Raw genomic sequence first — 20,477 nt, forward strand, 5'->3', positions numbered from 1 at the left:
AAATAGCACCGGTACTTTGAAGTAACCAGGCGCTACACAATCCTCCCACATGAATAGACACTGTCCTCAGTGTCCCAACAAAAGGTATTCAAGCCTGAATACCTGACCTGAATCTGCTTTACAATAGAGAGAAGAGATAGAAAGATAGAAAAATAAAACATTCTTTGTACAATACTTACAGTATCAATTTAAAACAACAAGACATTCCTGACTATCTATCCTGCCCCATTCTCCAACAGTTTTGATAGTAGATCACGACCTGTAAGATATAAAATGAAAGAACATACATACAAATATACAGTGGGGATCGAAAGTTTGGGCACCCCAGGTAAAAATTTGTATTAATGTGCATAACGAAGCCAAGGAAAGATGGAAAAATCTCCAAAAGGCATCAAATTACAGATTAGACATTCTTATAATATGTCAAAAAAGTTAGATTTTATTTCCATCATTTACACTTTCAAAATGACAGAAAACAAAAAAATGGCGTCTGCAAAAGTTTGAGCACCCTGTAGAGTTAATATCTTGTACTGCCCCCTTTGGCAAGTATCACAGCTTGTAAACACTTTTTGTAGCCAGCCAAGAGTCTTTCAATTCTTGTTTGAGGTATCTTTGCCCATTCTTCCTTACAAAAGTCTTCCAGTTCTTTGAGATTTCTGGGCTGTCTATCACGCACTGCTCTTTTAAGGTCTATCCATAGATTTTCAATTATGTTGAGGTCAGGAGATTGTGAAGGCCATGGAAAAAACTTCAGTTTACACCTCTTGGTGTAATCCCTGGATTTTGAGGTGTGTTTAGGATTATTATCCATTTGTAGAAGCCATCCTCTCTTTAACTTTAGCTTTTTCACAGATGGCATCAAGTTACCATCCAAAATTTTCTGACATTTTATTAAATCCATTTTTCCTTCTATTCATGAAATGTTCCCTGTCCCACTGGCTGCAATACAATCCCAAAGCATAATTGATCCACCCCCATGCTTAACAGTTGGACAGAGGTTCTTTTCATTAAATTCTGTGCCCTTTCTTCTCCAAACGTACCTTTGGTCATTCCGGCCAAAAAGTTATATTTTAACCTCATCGGTCCACAGAACTTGTTTCCAAAATGCATCAGGCTTGTCTATATGTTCATTTGCAAAGTTCAAACGCTGATTTTTGTGGTGAGGACGTAGAAGAAGTTTTCTTCTGATGACTCTTCCATGAAGACCATATTTGTACAAGTATCTCTATATAGTGTACCACAACTCCAGTGTCTGCCAGATCTTTCTGGAGGGATCGTGCAGTCAAACGTGGGTTTTGAATTGCTTTTCACACAATCCTGCGAGCTGTTCTGTCTGATATTTTTCTTGGTCTTCCAGATCTTGCTTTAACTTCCACTGTTCCTGATGACTGACATTTCTTAATTACATTCCGAACAGAGCATATTGACATCTGAAAATGCTTTGTTATCTTCTTATAGCCTTCTCCAGCTTTGTGAGCGTCAACTATTTTCAGTTTCAGTTTTCTAGACAACTGCTTAGAAGAACCAATGGTGCAGATTGTTGGGGCAAGGTCAGATGAGTCTGGGCATTTAAAACCTTTGAGATTGACATCACCTGGTCTTCCCAGACGATGATTGAGAACAATCCATGACACTGGCAGGTCTCAGCTTTGCAAAGGGGGCAGTGCATGCTATGAATTCTGCAGGGTGCCCAAACTTTTGCAGACACCATTTTTTTGTTTTCTGTAATTTTGAAAGTGTAAATGATGGAAATAAAATCTAACTTTTTTTGACATATTATAAGAATGTCTAATTTGTAATTTGATGCCTTTTGGAGATTTTTCCATCTTTCCTTGGCTTTGTTATGCACATTAATACAAATTTTTACCTGGGGTGCCCAAACTTTCTATCCCCACTGTACATCACTATACAATTGAAGTCACTAAGGGTGAAACTGAAGCTGCACCTTCCCCAGTAAAAGGTGAAACCTCCTTTTCCTCCCAAAGAGACACATCAGGAAAAAAGTGCTGAAAATGTCTCAAAAATGCAAGGCTCGCGAGAAGTATATTTACAAGTTAGTCTCTGTGGTGGTAGAAGTCGCAGAACACTGCCTCTAGTGGTTAGTGCGCTGTACTACCATCATAAGGCAATCCATGATCTAATTAGAGCAAACAGGAGAAAAAGAGAAATAAAAAAAACTTTTTCCTCTTCTTTCTTTTCATGCTGTAGATGCTGTAAAGAAGCCGGCGGGCCCTGATCGCACTAACTTATCAACATGTCCCCCTTCCCCGAAGTTCTTCACATTGCAGCCCAAAATGTGGATCCGGAGAAAAGAAAAAAACAAAACTGAAAAGGGGTGATCATTCCCGTCTGTAACTTCTTAAAAAGCATTAGGCCTACTTGTAGAATCTTGGGTCAGGCAAGTTGATGATGTCTCCTCTCTTATTTGTGGTGGTTATAGAATGAACTCAATCCATTTTTCCAGGACACTTAAGAACCACCTCGTCACTGTAGATGTACCGACTAGGGCTCCAATCCTTCAGGCAACCCTCAAACCGGTGGCCGGTGCAGATAAACGCATACTCAGTGCCGCGATCAGCCTTTGGTACTTTTAAGTAGTCCCAAATCGCTTCCTTGCACCAGTCCTCTCTCATCTTTTCAATCAACATCATGAGAGCTGGAGGCACATAGGGGACCTCCCACCCGTAGTCCTGGGCCACCTTCTTCACAACGATGCGCTAAAGACGGGCCAGTTTGGGCAAGGTACGGGGGGTCCAAGTCCTGGCATGACAAGGGTGTCAGGCGCTCTTCTTGTAACAGGCAAGGGAACAATCTCCTGAACAACACTGGTGCTTGGCACCGCAACGCAACAGGTTAGCTGTGGGACATCTGCGTGTGGTGCAGCATTCCCAGAGCGTCTCTTGTGTTTGCAGGGTTTGGAAGCACAGGAGTTTCTGCCCCATTGTGACTCAGGCAGCTCTGGCTCAAACCACTTGTCATCCCCAATATCAGACGAAGAGTCAATATCAGAGGTGTCATACTCTTCCGCAGGCAAACATACACATTCTCCAACTAGAGTACTGACCTTGTCATGTGTAATGGCAGGTGAGCCTCGACCACAGCCATGGGAGACCTTGACAGGGCCCATCTTTTCAAAGGTGAGCCAGGCGGGAACCACCGTCATGCACACAGTCTCAGTTGTAGCATACACTAATTTTATCTTCAGTGTCGCTTACCTCCGGCGACATGATCGGGGTAGTAGCCGATGGCATGGTCAGCGTGGAGGAAACAGTCACTGTTTCATGGTCGACGATGTCTTCCGTGGAGGAGGGTTCAGGCCATGGTACCTCTTCCTCGGCGGTCACCGTTCCGGCGATCCAATCCACCCGATACTCACGGGGAGACTCAGCTGGAGGTTCCACTCAGAACAAATAATCTCGGCATCTTTTGCACCGAGCAAATGGCAAGACATGGACAGCCAGATCTGAACAGCGAGGGCAGGACAGTCCGAGGGCCTCTGCGCTACCACTGGAGAATAGGACGAACTTCCCTTGGGTCCTCATTCGGATTCCTGTATCGGTCAAGGGGACTCCAGTGGCAACAGGCATCGGATTGGCTCCCGGTACAGACATCGGGGGTCTCAGCCTTTCAAACGGCGTCGGTGGCACAGACATGGTTGCGCGACTCTCTCTCGTGGGCGGGCAAAAATTCGCCCTATCTGAAACACCCCATACGAGTGTTTCAGATAGAAAACATGGAGCTCTGCAGTACTTACTGGTTGGCTGGTAGGAGAGCTTGGAGCTTGTTTGTGTAGAGGGTGAACAGAGCTATGTGTCTCTTTATCTTCTCCCCCTAGAAGTCTGTGGGCATTGAAATAAAATGAAGCCCTCAAAGCAGCATGCAAAAAAAGCAGTGCAGGAAAAGGGGAAGCTGGGGAGATAATGGAATCCTGAGCTGACTAATCATGGGATTTCCACATGCAAGATCGTCAGCTATGCTCTCAGAAGGTACAAAGTCGCTGGGGATGCTAAAAAGTCTGAGTTATATTATGCAACTTACTACTGTCAGCTTGGAACTAATGGCTCAGCTCAATGGCCACAGTATCAGATGGGATGATATTCTGGCCAAATCATTACTTTAGTTTTTTTTTCAATTTATGAAGCTGATAAGGGAAAATGAGGTAGGCATCTTAAAGTGTAACTAAACCCAGGACCCTGCACTCACTATATCTGGTTTCCCACAGTACACAGAACATGGAAATGCAATTGTTTTAGTAAATATAAACTGCTAAATACCCTTTCTCATTAGCTGTTAGAGCAGTCTTGTGACTTCTATCACTGCCTTATTTAAGCTTGTAGGAGGTGTTTTCATTCTCCTCTGATTATCCTATGAGGCTACAGGACCCCAGCCCCTCTGTCTGGACAGTGCCGATTGGACCTGTGCTGATTACATGCACTCTCCCAAGAAAACTTCAATCCACACACGATCGGAAATTCCCACAAGAAAATTTTGATGTGAGCTTTTGGTTGGAAATTCCGACCGCGTGTAGGCTCCATCTGACTTTTTCTGTTGGAATTTCCGACAGCAAAAATTTGAGAGCTGGTTCTCAATTTTTCCATCAAAAAAAATTCTTGTCGGAAATTCCGATAGTCTGTATGCAATTCCGACGCGCAAAAAAACAATGCTCAGAATTCTACGCATGCTCGGAAACATTGAACTTCCGATCGTGTGTACACGGCATTAGTGTCAAAGCTTGTAGGAGGAGTTTTCATTCTCGTTTGTGTATGCATGGTCAGAGTGTGATACAGCTGCTCTTAGCAGACAACATTATTCTGGTGTTGGTGGTGGGTAACTTGTCTTGGCCGCTTCTTTTGTATTTAATAATTTTTCTAATAAAACATATCCCATATTAAGCAGCATGGTCCGCCTGTGTCTCTTCACAGTGGGAATCCTTCCCCTGTAACTTTTTTTTCTGTATATTTACTAGGCACAGAGACTGCACCTACCATTGGTGAGCCTGCAAATTTTGGGACACCATATGGGTATATTGCACACCCAGTATGGTGTTAACAAATAGTGGGTATTGATCTCCAACCAATTTCTTTTCTAGGAGTTTTCATTCTCCCCTGATTGTCCTTTGAGGCTGCAGGACTCCTGACCCTCTGTCTGGACACTGCTGAGTGGCTCTGTGCTGATCACATGTACTCTCCCAAGAAAAAAAACTCTCTAGAAATACACACCAAACTGATCATGCACAGCTTGTACCTTAGCCTCTGTCTCATCAGGAGATAGATTGGGGACTGTGGAAGAAGGGAAGGGTCAGAAAAGACAGGATCAAACTGCTTTTTTTTTGCTCAATGAAGAGGATTGACCCCTTAGGTTTCACAGTGAGTATAACAAGCATGCTTTACTGCATATGCAGACTGATTTTACTGTTGTTGGTTTAGTAACACTTAAATCTCAATGGTTGTCCATTGATTAACATTTTCTTATAATGTGTCAGCAGAGAGGTACAGATCTTTCCCCCAGAAAAGGATAACCTTTTTAATAGAAACCAAAAAGTTTAAATACACACAGATGTGTTTTACATTTTTATTAAAACAGGAAAAAAAGTTTTTTTAATCAAAATAATAAGTTCCAGAATATTAAGAGTTTTTATACAATTATTTCCCTTTGAAAATGCACAATAAGTTTTAAACAATAGAGTTGTTATATTATGTGGTCATGATTTTCATGATAAATTCTTTACACAGCATGAGCAGAAATTTCACATGAAGTCAGGTTGTATGACAACTTAACTCCAGGCAAACAACCGAATGTACTGTTCAAATACATTAGTTAGAAAACATTTTCCTCCTGTAATGTTATCTCTGTCTTTCATGTTGTGCTATATACAAAGCCATACCAAACAACAGGTCCAGATTAGTGACCTAACTTTTGTCTGGTGCTGTGTATTGGTGCAGCAATACAGCCTAGTCAACTGCTTGCCCCCAACCTGTAGTTGAACAAGAGTCCGAATCATGTACTTATATTAGTTGTAGTTAAAATTATTTTCATAATTTTTTTAAATAACTCATCATAACTGCATTAATTTAGGTTTTTATGTGTGCCTGGAGTTCAGCTTTAAAGTTAGTTTTGTAGTACTTTAAGCATTGTGCATAGGCAATAAATGCAGGGCTCTGCAATAAAAAAAAAGTATAAAAATGCAAGGGCTTATTGTAGTTTTGACCTATTTGTTGTAAAATCTTCCAGTGTTAATTTCTGTAAAAAAATATTGTTTTTCTCATAATTAATAAAAAATATATATAGTTATTACCAAAGGTTATAAAGAATAAAGTAAAAATAGAAGTCTACTAATTACAGACTTTTGTGTATTTATAGAACGTAAGGCATTTCAGAGGCTGTAGCCAAAAATGCCTTATCCAAAAGACAGATCTATATACAGAATTGGGATTAAAAAGAAATCTGGGAAGTTTGTGAAATCTTGGATGTGTTATCGAAATCCAAGACACATTTCAACTGTAATAAAATCTGAAAGACCTCAGGGAACCCCTTCTCTAGGCCACAGATAAACAATGTTATGTTTTAAAATTGTGAGTGCATTTGATTAGCCTTTTTTAACTCCATTGAAGTTTATTGCTATACTATGTCAGTACTCAGTACGCTCCCTGTCTTTTGTTTTTGTGGGGTAGAGTTAAAGCTACCCCTACAGTGCAATGGTTATATGTTTATTTATGCTAGGGTATGGTAAAAAACACTTTTTATAAACCAATTCCCCCGTTCCTGCAGTATCCCTCCAGGCTTTAAGACCAGCATCCGCAGCCTCTTCTCCCATTTTTCACTGGCCGCATTCCCTTCATTGGACTGGATGATGCAGGGGATCACATAAGTAAAACAGTTTTTTCTAGTACCCCAGACATAAACGTGTATAGTGTAGTGCAGTCCCAATGCAAGGGAAGATTTTTGTTGTCTTGGAGATAAGCATTAGGAATACTTCACAACACTTTCCAGGAAGACATGCTTTCTCAGTAGTGTAGACTACCAGTACAAGGCATTGCTAGGGAAGGGTGACCAGATGTATTGCAACACCTGTATGAAAGACAGAAGCCCTTGACGGGCAGGAAGGTATTTCAAGGCATCATTTTTACAAACTATTGGATTGCACCTTTGTTTCATCAACACAATATAAATTAAAATATGCTTGGATATATGAGGAAATTAGGCAAAATTTTTAGGTAAATTGGGAATACATTTAGTCTTTAGTTAACCAGTAAAAGTTCATGCAAATGGCTACAAAAAGCAAATTTGTTTTCCCTTTTTTTTATGGATCTGAACACAGATCTATGGTTTGTTACGGCTGTATACACAGAGCTGTGTCAAGATCAGTAAACTGTGTTCAGATCCTTAAAATCAAAATAGAAAAATCTGCATTCACTTTCGTAAGGACTATATTTTACGCTGTATGCATGTAAAAATGTGTGCTAATGTGTAAATGTATACAGCTCAACTGTACTCTGTTGGTGTACAAGAACAGATTCCTAGCAAATAATCATTAGATGGCAATAGCTGTCTGCATCCTAGCAACAACAGATGTCAGATGGCAATTTCTGACTGTGTCCTAGCAACCAATAGGCTGCATTAACACTGTATGCATGCAGGCATACTTGTATGCATGTAAATGTTATACAAACGTTACATGTGTAGAGAGGTTGGACAACCTAAAAAGCAGGTTCTTGCTGCCAGCAAGATCCCGTGGTTTGCATTGTAAAACTCATTATGCCCATGTAAATACAGCCTAAACATCAATGATTTGTTTTCAATTCTGATTTAAGACAGACATTTTCTGGTGACCACAAGGAAGAAGAGCGTTTCCATCAAAGTGAAAAACATAGGTGCTAGATGATTTGCAGGTCCTCCATTTGTTGTAACCTTGGCAGTTGTGGCAGCTGTAGTAGCAGTTGCTAAAGCAGGTGAAATAGATAAAATGTGAATTTACTTCATGAGTTATAATGAATTACTTTTGGTTGGGTAATATTTAAATATATTTAATTTAAGCACAAAACGTATTAAAGCACAAATAAATTGAATAAACTGTTTCCCAAAACAGTTACATTTAAAGCATGCCTCTGGTGATAATAAATGTCAAAGTTGCCAATGTACTTATATCAGAGCTCAACAAACCTTTAAGCCCACAAATGGTGTCATAGCTGATAACATGTGCAGCAGCATGACAACTGTAGATCAAGCAGAGACTAAGATGGCACCTTTCTTGGTTATAAGGAATAGGAGGGTTTAGTTCCTCTTTAAGTCAATTATTTTGATTGCATTCACATAACCCCATTTCTTGCTTACATTATCAAACTAACACACCTATCAGGAAGATGTCGTAGAACTGCAATATTGTTGCAAGCAGGGTTGTGGAGTGGAGTGCAGTGCATTCTGTTGGTATTAGTGAAATCATCAACCTAGGATTTGCATTAGGCTAATCATTAGCTCTTGAGGTCAAACTCATTTGCATATATGTGGGGTTCAAGATGAATTAGGCTTCACTCAAGCACATAGCAGACTTTCTTCTCTATACTTTGTATAGGCTAGTGAGAACCTGACTGTTTTTCTTTTTAAAGATACAACTTATCTCTAGTGCTTAAAGGGTAAAAAGTTTCAGAAACTCCGAATTGGATGAACTTTCCCCACCCTGCACTGTAATGCTGCGTACAGACGATCGGACATTCCGACAACAAAACCGTGGATTTTTTTCCGACGGATGTTGGCTCAAATTTGTCTTGCATACACATGGACGCACAAATGTTGTCGGAAATTCTGATCGCCAAGAACGTGGTCACGTACTACACGTACGACGGCACTATAAAAGGGAAGTACAATACCAAGTGCGCCACCCTTTGGGCTCCTTCTGCTAATCTCGTATTAGTAGAAGTTTGGTGATAGACGATTCGTGCTTATATGTCGTCTGCTGCTGTTCCCGATCTCTTGGAGTCTCTGAGAAATCAGTTTGTGTGAATATCAGCAGCAAAACAACTTCATTATTCTAGCATTATAAAAAAGAGAATGCGCTACATTAACCACTTAAGCCCCGGAACCTTTAGGCAGCTAAATGCCCAGGCCAGGTTTTGCGATTCGGCACTGCGTCGCTTTAACAGACAATTGCGCGGTCGTGCGACGTGGCTCCCAAACAAAATTGGCGTCCTTTTTTCCCCACAAATAGAGCTTTCTTTTGGTGGTATTTGATCACCTCTACTGTTTTTATTTTTTGCGCTATAAACAAAAATAGAGCAACAATTTTGAAAAAAATGCAATATTTTTTACTTTTTGCTGTAATAAATATCCCCCAAAAACATATATAACATTTTTTTTTTCCTCAGTTTAGGCCGATACGTATTCTTCTACCTATTTTTGGTAAAAAAAAATCGCAATAAGCGTTTATCGATTGGTTTGCGCAAAATTTATAGCATTTACAAAATAGGGGATATTTTTATTGCATTTTTATTAATTATTTTTTTTTTACTACTAATGGCGGCGATCAGCGATTTTTTTCATGACTGCGACATTATGGCGGACACTTCGGACAATTTTGACACATTTTTGGGACCATTGTCATTTTCACAGCAAAAAATGCATTTAAATTGCATTGTTTATTGTGAAAATGACAGTTGCAGTTTGAAAGTTAACCACAGGTGGCGCTGTAGGAGTTAGTGTTCACCTAGTGTGTGTTTACAACAGTAGGGGGGTGTGGCTGTAGGTCTGATGTCATCGATTGTGTCTCCCCTATAAAGGGGATGACACGATCGATGCGCCGCCACAGTGAAGCACGGGGAAGCCGTGTTTACATACATACGGCTCTCCCCGTTCTTCAGCTCTGGGGAGCGATCGCGACGGAAGGGGCTATAAACGAATAGCCGCGCCGTCGTCCCGGATCGCTCCCCGAGGGAATCCGCCCGCCGCACGCAGCGGGGGGGGGGGTCGCGATCGGACACCCAACCCGCGCAAAGGCAAGGACGTATATATACGCCCATCTGCCTGTCCGTGCAATTTTGCGGACGTAAATAGTCGTGCGGCGGGCGTTAAGTGGTTAAAAGATTTAAAAATGTGCAGCGTGACGAATATGCTATCTCCATTATGAACGTTTGTTTTACCAGACCGAGCGCTTCCGTCTTGTACTTGATTCAGAGCATGCATGGAATTTTGTGCGTTGGAATTGTTTACACATGCTCGGAATTTGCGGGAATGGATTTTTGTCCAGCTCTCATATTTTTGTTGTCGGAAATTCAGACAGCAAATGTCCGATGGGGCATACATACACACGGTCATAATTTCCAACAACAAGCTCCCATCAAACATTTGTTGTCGGAAATTGTCGGCGTATGTACGCGGCATAAGTGTGACAGGCCCTAGGCCCTTGATAGGCTTTGTATTTTTTAAAGCTATGTTGTGAAATTAGATTATGCATAAAATTTATTAAGATCAAGGCAAGTGTCAGGTGTGCTCACCTAGGCCTTCTATATCAATATTCAGAGACCCTAGGGATATACTGCTGAATGAGGTTTGTCAAGGGTGTTGTGGGGTTATATGAATCTGAAGACCCTGTCATGGGGGAGAGGGTGGGGCAAACTGCTGCTGGGAGGATGTACTGATTCCTAGATACAGCTTTTCAAATGCTCCTGTGATAATTGGATGCCAAACCATCCTGACAGGCCAAGCTCCAACACTTCCAGTGCCACTGTATCCCTCCCCCACACATTCCCATTGGTCTATCATTATGATGTGTAGTTTCCCCAGATCAAAAGGGATACGCAGGTGGTAGGAAGAGGTGGTGGACTAGTTTCAACATTATCAGGAAATGATGGAGATGTGCCTGTCAGGATGGCCTGAGAATCAGCCATGATAGGATTGTTTTGCTACAAGTACCTCTGGGTTCCTGCACTTTATACATGCCCCAGTTTGCCCCTGTACATCTCTTTAATTTCATTAGGGTGAATAAGATGAGACTTTTTAGAAATGAGCAAGATTTTCAAAGTATTGGTAGGCCGGGTCAGAGTCTGGGAAACTTTTACATTTTGAAAGATAAGGACATATGGTCTAATGCCTTGTACACAGAATCGGAATATCCGATGAAAAAAGTCAGACGGAGAAAAAACTGTGAGCCCCAATCGTCTGTGTGGAACTCCAACAGAGAAAAAAAAAACATGCATGATCAGAATCAAGTGGACGCATGCTCGGAAGAATTGAACTTAATTTTTCTTGCCTCGTCGTAGTGTTTTACATCACCGCGTTTTGGCCGGTCGGAATTTGGTCTGACAGTGTGTATGCAAGACAGCTTGAATGGAATTCCAACGGAAAATTCGGATCCCATCGGAAATTCCGATCGTGTGTACAGGGCATTAGGCATATTTAGCAACCCAGGGATTGTCCCTTGCTATCCAAGCCTTATTTTATACCTTATAAATTCTAAAATGCAATTGTGAATAACTAATAGAGGAAACTTACCAAATGTCACAGTTTTGTTTGCTGTATATACGTCATTTGTGTCATTGAATAAAGCTCTGAAAGATACGATATTGATACAGTCAGTAAAATCAAATAATAATTACGCAGTAAGAAAAAAAATAGTTTTCTACAGTTTCCTTTGTCCTTGCTTTCTCACAACCATAACCCACTAGATCCCTGTGAAAGTTAATATTTTTTGTGAGAGAGTTAGGTAAGACCTTAATGTAGAAAAAGCTTTTTTTTTTACTTAATTGTTTTATTGTATTATTCATTGGCACTACAGATACCTCTATAATGAAACCAGAACTGCAGGGCCAATGTTATATATGCTTTGATCTATCTTGTATGTTTCTCTTTAAATACATTTATATTTTATCATATTTGTGTAATGCCTATAAAGTCCATCATCTGCCAACTTAGGGCCAGATTCACAGCGGAGATACGACGGAGTATCTCAGATACTCCGTCGTATCTCAGATACTCCGTCGTATCTCTCAGAGTATCTATGCGACTGATTCATAGAATCAGTTACGCATAGATAGCCCTAAGATCCGACAGGTGTAATTGTTTTACACTGTCGGATCTTAGGATGCAGTACCGCGGCCGCCGCTGGGGGGAGTTCACGTCGTAAACCAGCGTCGGGTATGAAAATTAGGAGTTACGGCGATCCACGACGGTTTTTCGCATTCGCTACGTCGCTGCTAGTCTAGTTTCCCGTCGCAAAGTTAGTCGTCGTTTTGGGTGCCTTAACTTTACACAGCACACATATGTGCTGTATAAAGTATGGCCGTCGTTCCTGCGTCGAAATTTAAAAATCAACATCGTTTGCGTAAGATGTCCGGGTCTTTTTTTGTTTATAGCGCAAAAAATTAAAACCACAGAGATGATCAAATACCACCAAAAGAAAGCTCTATTTGTGGGAAAAAAAGGATGTGAATTTTGTTTGTGAGCCACGTCGCACGACCGCGCAATTGTCATTCAAATCGTGACAGTGCTGAAAGCAGAAATTTCGCCTGGAAGGGGGTATATGTGCCCAGTAAGCAAGTGGTTAGGAACCTATTTTCTGCATTTCCTGATGATTTCAAGATGAGGCCAATGCGCCTCCAATCCTTTGCAGCCCCAGTGCTGCTTTCCAGAATTATTTTAAACCACAACCCCAGCTGTTATTGGGTTCCTCTGGCCAGACCTTTCACAGCTTATGCTTATGCTTGTGGCTTTCCTTCAGTCAGCCGAGATTCGAACAGTGTATGGCCGGCCCAGTCAGTGTAACAATTGGCTTATTGTTCTGTGAACATTTTTTTTTTTAAGTGTATTTTGTGCGTGTACTCGAGAGAGGAGCCGGACTGCAGGAGTTGGGAGTAGGCAGGCCTCCCCCAGAGGCAATCTGCCACCTTTCTCCGTGCCCCGGGTGGCAATGGCAGGTGTGTGAGGGGGTCCTCCCACACAGCCAGCCCTACCTGCTCTGCTTTGAAGCCCAACGGGGCAGAGGGACTCCCTATAAGGGAGTGAGAGGATCTAGCCCGCTCAACCAGCCCCTTTAGTCCTTCGCCTCTCTTTTTTTAGAGCCTGCGTGGTCAAAGTGCGTGCATGTTAACCCAATTTCGAGTGCGTGTAAGTGTGGTGGTTTTTGTGGGAGGGGGGTGGGCGTACTAAGCGCAGGCTTACCTCGCATAGCACACCCACCGGGGGCTGGTCTGAGACCACCAAACTCAATTCACATGTAGCCGAGACCGGGTTTCGAACCCCTAGCTGCAGAGGTGAATGGCTTGTCAGCGCAGTGCCAATCGCATTGAGCCACCGCAGCTCCCTCTGTGAACATTTTTAGGCATCAATTTCCTGGAATACCTAGTTGCACTTCATGTAAAATTTGCTGCATATCCTTGAAAATCTTTCAACACAGTTTCCCACTTTTTTTTTTTTTTCATTGTTCATTTATATGACATCAACTTATTCTGCAGTCTTTTAAATGAACATTACATCAGTCTATACCATAGGTACCCTCTGCAGTACCTACATTTTGTTATGCTTCACTTTTTATTAGCCTAATTAGATAACTACATCATTCAGCCTACTCAGTTTTGCAGTAAAAAAAAAACTGTTAAAGTGCAAAACTGAGTAACCTCAACAATGTGTACTTTCCGTACACTGAAGATGAATTCTGATCGGTCGCTATTGGTTTCTGAACTTTGAATAAACTCTTAGGGGCAGATCCTCGTACCTTTGCGCCAGGCGCAGCGTATCTAAGATACGCTACGCCGCCGTAACTTATCTTTTTTTTTTCGAATCCTGAAAGAATTTGCGCCGTAAGTTACGGCGGCGTAGTGTATCTCTGGCGGCGTAAGGGCGCGGAATTCAAATGGATGTAATGGGGGTGTGTTTTATGTAAATACGTCGTGACCCGACCTAAAGAACGTTTTTTTTAACTGCGCATGCGCCGTCCGTGGGGGTATCCCAGTGCGCATGCTCGAAATTAAACCGGAACCAGCCAATGCTTACGACAGTGATGTCATTCTACGCAAATTCCTATTCGCGAACGACTTACGCAAATGACGTAAAAAATAAAAAATTGTACGCGGGAACGACGGCCATACTTAACATTGAGTATGCCTCAGAACAGCAGCTTTAACTATACGCCGGAAAAAGCCGAACGCAAACGACGTAAAAAAATGCGCCGGCCGGACGTACGTTCGTGGATCGCCGTAAATAGCTAATTTGCATACTCGACGCGGAAATCAACGGGAACGCCACCTAGCGGCCGCCGGAAAATTGCAGCTTAGATCCGACGGCGTACTAAGACGTACGCCTGTCAGATCTAGCCGAGATGCCGTCGTATCTTGTTTTGTGGATACCGAAACAAAGATATGACGCGCAAAATTTGAAATTACGCGGCGTATCAAGAGATACGCCGGCGTAATTTCTTTGAGGATCTGCCCCTTAATGAGGAACTTAGCTGGTACTGAAGATGTTGACACTGGTTAAAACTTTTATCTTCATAATACGCTTTCCCCTTTCCAGCCTTCTGCTCCAGACCCTATTTATGCATACATCCAGGTTGCCACTATATGGAAATACCAAAGTACCTCTAAAGCAGTGGTTCTCAACCTGGGGGTCGGGACCCCCTCGGGGGTCAAATGATGATTTGCCAGGGGTCACCAAATCCTGGGCTATTCCCGCACCACTCTCACAACTGTTTTGCGGCTGCCCAGCAGGTCTGTCCCTGGAGCCTGTGGCCGCCCAGCTGGGCTGTTCCTGGAGCCCATGGCCACCCACTCAGCCTCTTCAAAGTCGCACAATCAGTTCACGGCATGGCTGGGGGGCAGAGACTAGAGGTAAGTTGACTGGTAAGGAATGTGAGGTGGGAGGGGCTGGAGGAGACCTGATTTCAGCATAGGTGTCACTGCTACGAGACACCACAAAGTCGGAGACCCAGTGAGTAACACTACCTGTGATTTTAGTTGCCATTAAAAATCCCCACTACAGTTCTCAGATCAGCAGATGACTTTGATCAAGAGCATCTAAGTTGGCTGAACAGAACTCAGCATTGCCACTCATCCCATTCCCCCCCACATAGGAGTAAAACAATGAATAAAAATAGAGAATACATGGAAAGGAGGGGAAAAAAAGGAAGAAAGAAAAAGGAGAAAAAGAGAGGGATGGGTGAAAAAAAATAAGAAATTAGGATAGAGAGAGATACAAGGGAAAGTAAAGAGAACAAAGAGAAAGAGTGTTACATCCTAAAATGTGCCATATGAAGTGTTAATACTGTACGAGTGAAGGGGACTTCTGTTAGGGGTCACGGCACTAGCAAGGTTGAGAACCACTGCTGTAAAGGGATCAACAATACTGTGCAATATGTAGCACTAGCAAGTATATCTAAATGTAGCTCACTGTGGTATAACTTAAGAATTATGCAAACAGTATTTTTTGTGGAAAATCCCACATTTAATACCAACAACTTACTTAAATAGGACAGAAGAAGAATTTAGCGATGATGGTGCTGTCCAATTTGCTGTTAATGAGAAGTTACCAGATGTGAAATTGTACCAAATGCCTCCAGTACAACTTGCAAATCCACTTGGTAATGATGACCAGGTGCCCACAGAGGTATTGTTTGATAGAACTTGCAAGAGCACTGTGCCATTTGTGCTGCTGTTTGATGCAAAAGTTACTGTGGATGAAGCACAAAGAAAACATTCTTAGTATATTTAGATATCTGTAATATATGTAATATATGCAACGATAATTATGTTACCAGTTCAGGCTCAGATGTGAGATGAGGACCAGTCACACATACATGTGTATCTGTAAGATCAGTGTAAATCCCAATTTCATTTGCAACAGGGATTCTACTTCTCGCTATATGATGCAGCCCTTATTACCCTGATGCCAGGTAAGCTTTGTTGCCATGCCCATCTTTAGATTAGTCCAATCCTCCTAATAACATTGAATATTTTTACCTCCTTAGATGTTCCTGCAACATTTCAAAACTTTGTCATGACTATCTTTGCTTGAGTAATTACTAAAGCACCCAGTAACATCACAGGATTATCCATTATGTTATCTTTTAAATGCAATTTTGTAAAGAACTAAAAAAATATATTCTAAAGACTGTTTCTCGAAATAAAAGGGCAATTACTTCATAATAAAATTAGAGTTAACAATGACTACACAACTTAATTTCTGCCCTGACTTTTTATTATACATGTATCCAGGGGCGGACTGACCATTGAGTCACTCGGGCACTGCCCGAGGGCCCCATGTCACTAGGGGGCCCCATCAGGGTTGCCAGGCTCAGTAAAACCAGGGATAGTATGTAAAAATCTATGTTTTTTTTTTTACATCTGTCCCGGATATGTCTGAAACCAACATGCTTCTAATAAAATTCTGAGATTTTAGCTGCCCCGTCTCTGCACTGCCTCCTGGCGTGGTGGCCATCTGTAAGCCCAGGGGCCCCATAATCTTCTATTGCCCGGGGGCCCCATGAGTTGTCAGTCTGCCCCTGCATGTATCACACATCTTAGGGGAAGATTACTGCTTATTAGGGGTTAAGTCATTTTACTTCCCATTGAGTACTTGTACTCTCTCCCCCATCATAATTTGTGGATCGCCAACATTCTCTCTGACATGTAAATTATTTTAACTATGCAAATTAATACTGATCAAGTGGAGGGATTATGCATAGTTGGAGTCTTTTAACTGATAATTCCCAGAGTGTGGTGCAGTGTAGAGGATTTTTGATTTGCCTTACATGCTATTTGCCATTGATGTAGTGTGAAGGATTGCCGTAAATCTGTTTCCCAATGTAAGTGGGAAGGGGATTTAGTAGGTGCGTTTTTGTTGGAACATGTTGTAAAATAGGGTGATACCTTTCCTCTGTGATGCGTTTAATGTCAAGAAAGCCCACGCCGATGGGTGAAGGTGTTGCAAGGGGTCAGGCGGATTGGGGGTAATCCACAAAAGGGATACGCCGGCGTATCTACTGATACGCCGTCGTATCCCTGTTTCTATCTATGGAACTGATCCACAGAATCAGTTTCACATAGATAGACAGAAGATCCGACATGTGTAAGGGACTTACACTGTCGGATCTTAGGATGCAGTACCGTAGCCGCCGCTGGGGGCATTTCGAGTCGAAATGCCGCGTCGGGTATGCAAATTAGCACTTACGGAGATCCACAAAGCTTTTCAGCTTTGTTTTTTCTCCGTAAGTATTAGTTTGCTATCGCAAAATTAGGGCTGCTTTTACAAGGTGTAAAGTTAGTACACCATGTAAAAGTAGACCCTTCTTTCCCGCGACGGTGTCTTTTTTTTTTTTTTTTTCGCCGCAACTAGTATTTTTTTTTTACGCCGTCGCGATTCTCAAAACCCGGTGCAACGTAAAACCGCGCAAAGCACGTTGGGAAAATGAGGTCGGGAGCATGCGCAGTACGTCCGGCGCGGGAGCGCGCCTAATTTAAATGGGACTCGCCCCATTAAATTAGGAACGCCTTGCGCCGGACGATTTTAAGTTACACCGCTGCAAATTTCAAGGTAAGTGCTTTGTGGATCGGGCACTACCTTGTGCAATTTGCGGCGGTGTAACTTAAATGACAAAAGTTACGTTGCGCCGGGTGTTTGTGGATTACCCCCATTGTGCTCATAGTTGGAGTCTTGAGTGACAGTATGGTTAGAGCATAAACAGCCATAGTAGCTACTGATCTGATCTATCAATGAAGTCTTGGTTTGACTCAAAAATTTGGAGACCCTTTGGAGACTCTCAATTGGATGGAAGGAAGGTTGCACCATTGATGGTCAGCTTGGCTTTCTGGCCTTTATAATTCATCTTGTTTTAAAGGACTGAAGCTAATGACAATAAATCTAATGACAAGATAAATCATCATGCTACAAGCATGACACATTGTTCTGTTTAGCATTTCTTAGTGAAAAAGTTGTTGTCTTTCACTCACAGCAGAGGACATCAGAGGCCATTGATGTTCAAAAATTTGGAAAAAATTTGGAGACCCTTATATTCTATTGGATGGAAGGAAGAATGGTTGCACCATTGATGGTTTTTTGGCCTTCATAATTCATATTGGTTTAAAGGACTAAAGCTAATGACAAGTACAGCAATGAGATTGCAATGGATTCAGACTAACAATCACAGATTTTTTAACGTTTTCCATATCCCCTCTTAGACAGCTGTCACAGAACATGTGTCCCTCTATTCTTATTCCAGGTACAACTGCAAATTTTTGCATTACCCATTACTTTGTCTCAGTAACAATGGTCACCGTGACAAATATAGAGGGTTACCTTATGGGTCAACAGACAGCAATCCAAACCTATAGAAGAGGAAAAGGGTAATGCCGCGTACACACGATTGGTTCGTCTGATGAAAACGGTCCGGACGAACCGATCGTGTGTGGGCCCCATCGTTTTTTTTCCCATAAAATTATCTGATGGTTAAAAAACCGATAGAAAAAAACGATCGTCTGTGGGCAAGTCCATCGGTTAAAAATCCACGCATGCTCAGAATCAAGTCGACGCATGCTCGGAAGCATTGAACCTAATTTTTCTCAGCACGTCGTTGTGTTTTACGTCACCGCGGTCTGACACGAACTGATTTTTAACTGATGGTGTGTAGGCAAGACTGATGAAAGTCAGCTTCATCGGATATCTGATGAAAAAATCCATCGGTCCGTTTTAATCGGATGAACCGATCGTGTGTACGTGGCATAAGAGTGCCAGTGCACTGTCCAGAATAATTTTGTTATTACAGTAGTTGCATTCAACAAAAAGGCAATTTTCTATTCAATGCAATACATAATACACATACGGTATACGTGCTGTCATCCTTTACCTTTCTTTACATTGTTAGACAAATCTACTCAAGGCTCCTATAATGCTGCCTGGGGATCAGCACAGACCACTTCATCATATAATAAGCAATAAAAACCTGACAGGGATTTCAACACTTCCACATCCTATCCAAAATGGTTTGTTTACTGTCCATCGACTTACATGATGCCTCCAATAAGATCTGCCTAAAAAATTGACAGACAGACCTGATTGAAAAGCCCACATGAAAGGACCCTAAGTGGGATAAAAACAACAAAAAAAACACAAAGATGACTTTCAGTATACCTAGATCAATGACAAGCAAATAACCATTTAATGTATAGACCAAGCTTCACTAGCCTGTGAGCCAAACAAAAAAATCTGCGTGTGTATGGCCAGCTTTAGAGTCCTTCACACTATGCGTGGTGACTGATGTTTTTTTGTACCTGATTAATGCTAGTTAATGCAAGGGCACATGGAAAACTTTGTCAGCACCCTGTGTGCCCCATCCACACCTTAACATTGGGGTGACATGTGATATGGTGTGAACAATTGAAGACATGCAGCATATCAGAAGGCACTGAAGGTCATGCTGTGGTATGGGGACTTGAATGGAGTGCAACTTTGTATGCTCTCAATAAAGTAAAAAAAAAAATGTAAACAGCTCATTGCACCACCCCTCAAAATGAAAACCATTTTGTTAGCCTACCTCACTCATTATCTGCGCAACCTATTAAATCATCAAAAAACTTTACACACAATGTTATTAAAAAAAAAAATTCAAGAAATATCACTTACCTGGATAGGTAATGCCATTGGTAACACTTGGTGGGGTGGTCAGTGTATAGTTAGTGTTCGTTTTAGTAGAGTCACTTAATGCAGGGCAGGCAGACTGTGCATTAGTCAATGTGATAATTGCGCATAGAAGCAGAAGAGCGGTAGATCTTATGAGTGACATTCTGTGACTTGAATGGATGGTCATCAGCATCTGTGTTTTTTTCCCCCTTTTCATCCTCTTTTTATAGCCAGCTCTTACAGAGATGCAAATGAAGAAGGCAGAGCCAGACATATAGATTGTTATTCCTGTTCTACTTCCTTGTGCTGGTCATGATGAATTATCTCATGCTTCAAAGCACTTTAAAAATTTCAGTAAAAATTCTTTTTTGACATTTAGTCAGGTTGAAAAAAGACACAAGTCTGTCTTGCTCAAAAAAAAAAAGAACAAAGAAAAAAAACTCCATATACACATTCCTATACCCACAGGCCCGGATTCACGTACGAGTTACGCCGGCGTATCAGATACGCCGTCGTAACTCTGAGTCCGAGCCGTCGTATCTATGCGCCTGATTCTTAGAATCAGTTACGCATAGATTTGTATTAGATCCGACCGGCGTAAGTCTCTTACGCCGTCGTATCTTAACTGCATATTTACGCTGGCCGCTAGGGGCGTATACGCTGATTTACACCTAGAAATATGTAAATCATCTAGATACGCCAATTCACGAACGTATGCCCGGCCGACGCAGTACAGATACGCCGTTTACGTTAGGCTTTTCCCGGCGTAAAGTTACCCCTGCTATATGAGGCGTACCAATGTTAAGTATGGACTAGGCGTCATTTACGTTCACGTCGAAAGCATTGGCTTCTTGCGGGTTAATTTGGAGCATGCGCACTGGGAT

The 20,477-nt window shown here is 41.9% G+C and overlaps 1 protein-coding gene across 2 annotated transcripts; it reads right to left on the reverse strand.

Moving 5' to 3' along the window:
- Nucleotides 1–5,557: 5,557 nt before the first annotated feature.
- Nucleotides 5,558–19,882, reverse strand: LOC120915463. 2 transcript variants are annotated; one of them, XM_040325999.1, is made up of 4 exons: nucleotides 19,597–19,882; nucleotides 15,442–15,649; nucleotides 11,482–11,537; nucleotides 5,558–7,940 (listed from the first exon to the last, which is right to left on the reverse strand). In XM_040325999.1, exons 1-4 carry the CDS (start codon nucleotides 19,865–19,867, stop codon nucleotides 7,807–7,809), a joined length of 669 nt encoding a protein of 222 aa, XP_040181933.1. In that variant the 5' UTR covers nucleotides 19,868–19,882; the 3' UTR covers nucleotides 5,558–7,806. The 2 variants fall into 2 exon arrangements, with proteins under 2 accessions (XP_040181933.1, XP_040181932.1); XM_040325998.1 differs by having other exon boundaries at nucleotides 5,558–7,946.
- Nucleotides 19,883–20,477: the final 595 nt, after the last annotated feature.

This window comes from Rana temporaria, chromosome 10, assembly GCF_905171775.1.
Source record: "Rana temporaria chromosome 10, aRanTem1.1, whole genome shotgun sequence".
Taxonomy (NCBI): domain Eukaryota; kingdom Metazoa; phylum Chordata; class Amphibia; order Anura; family Ranidae; genus Rana; species Rana temporaria.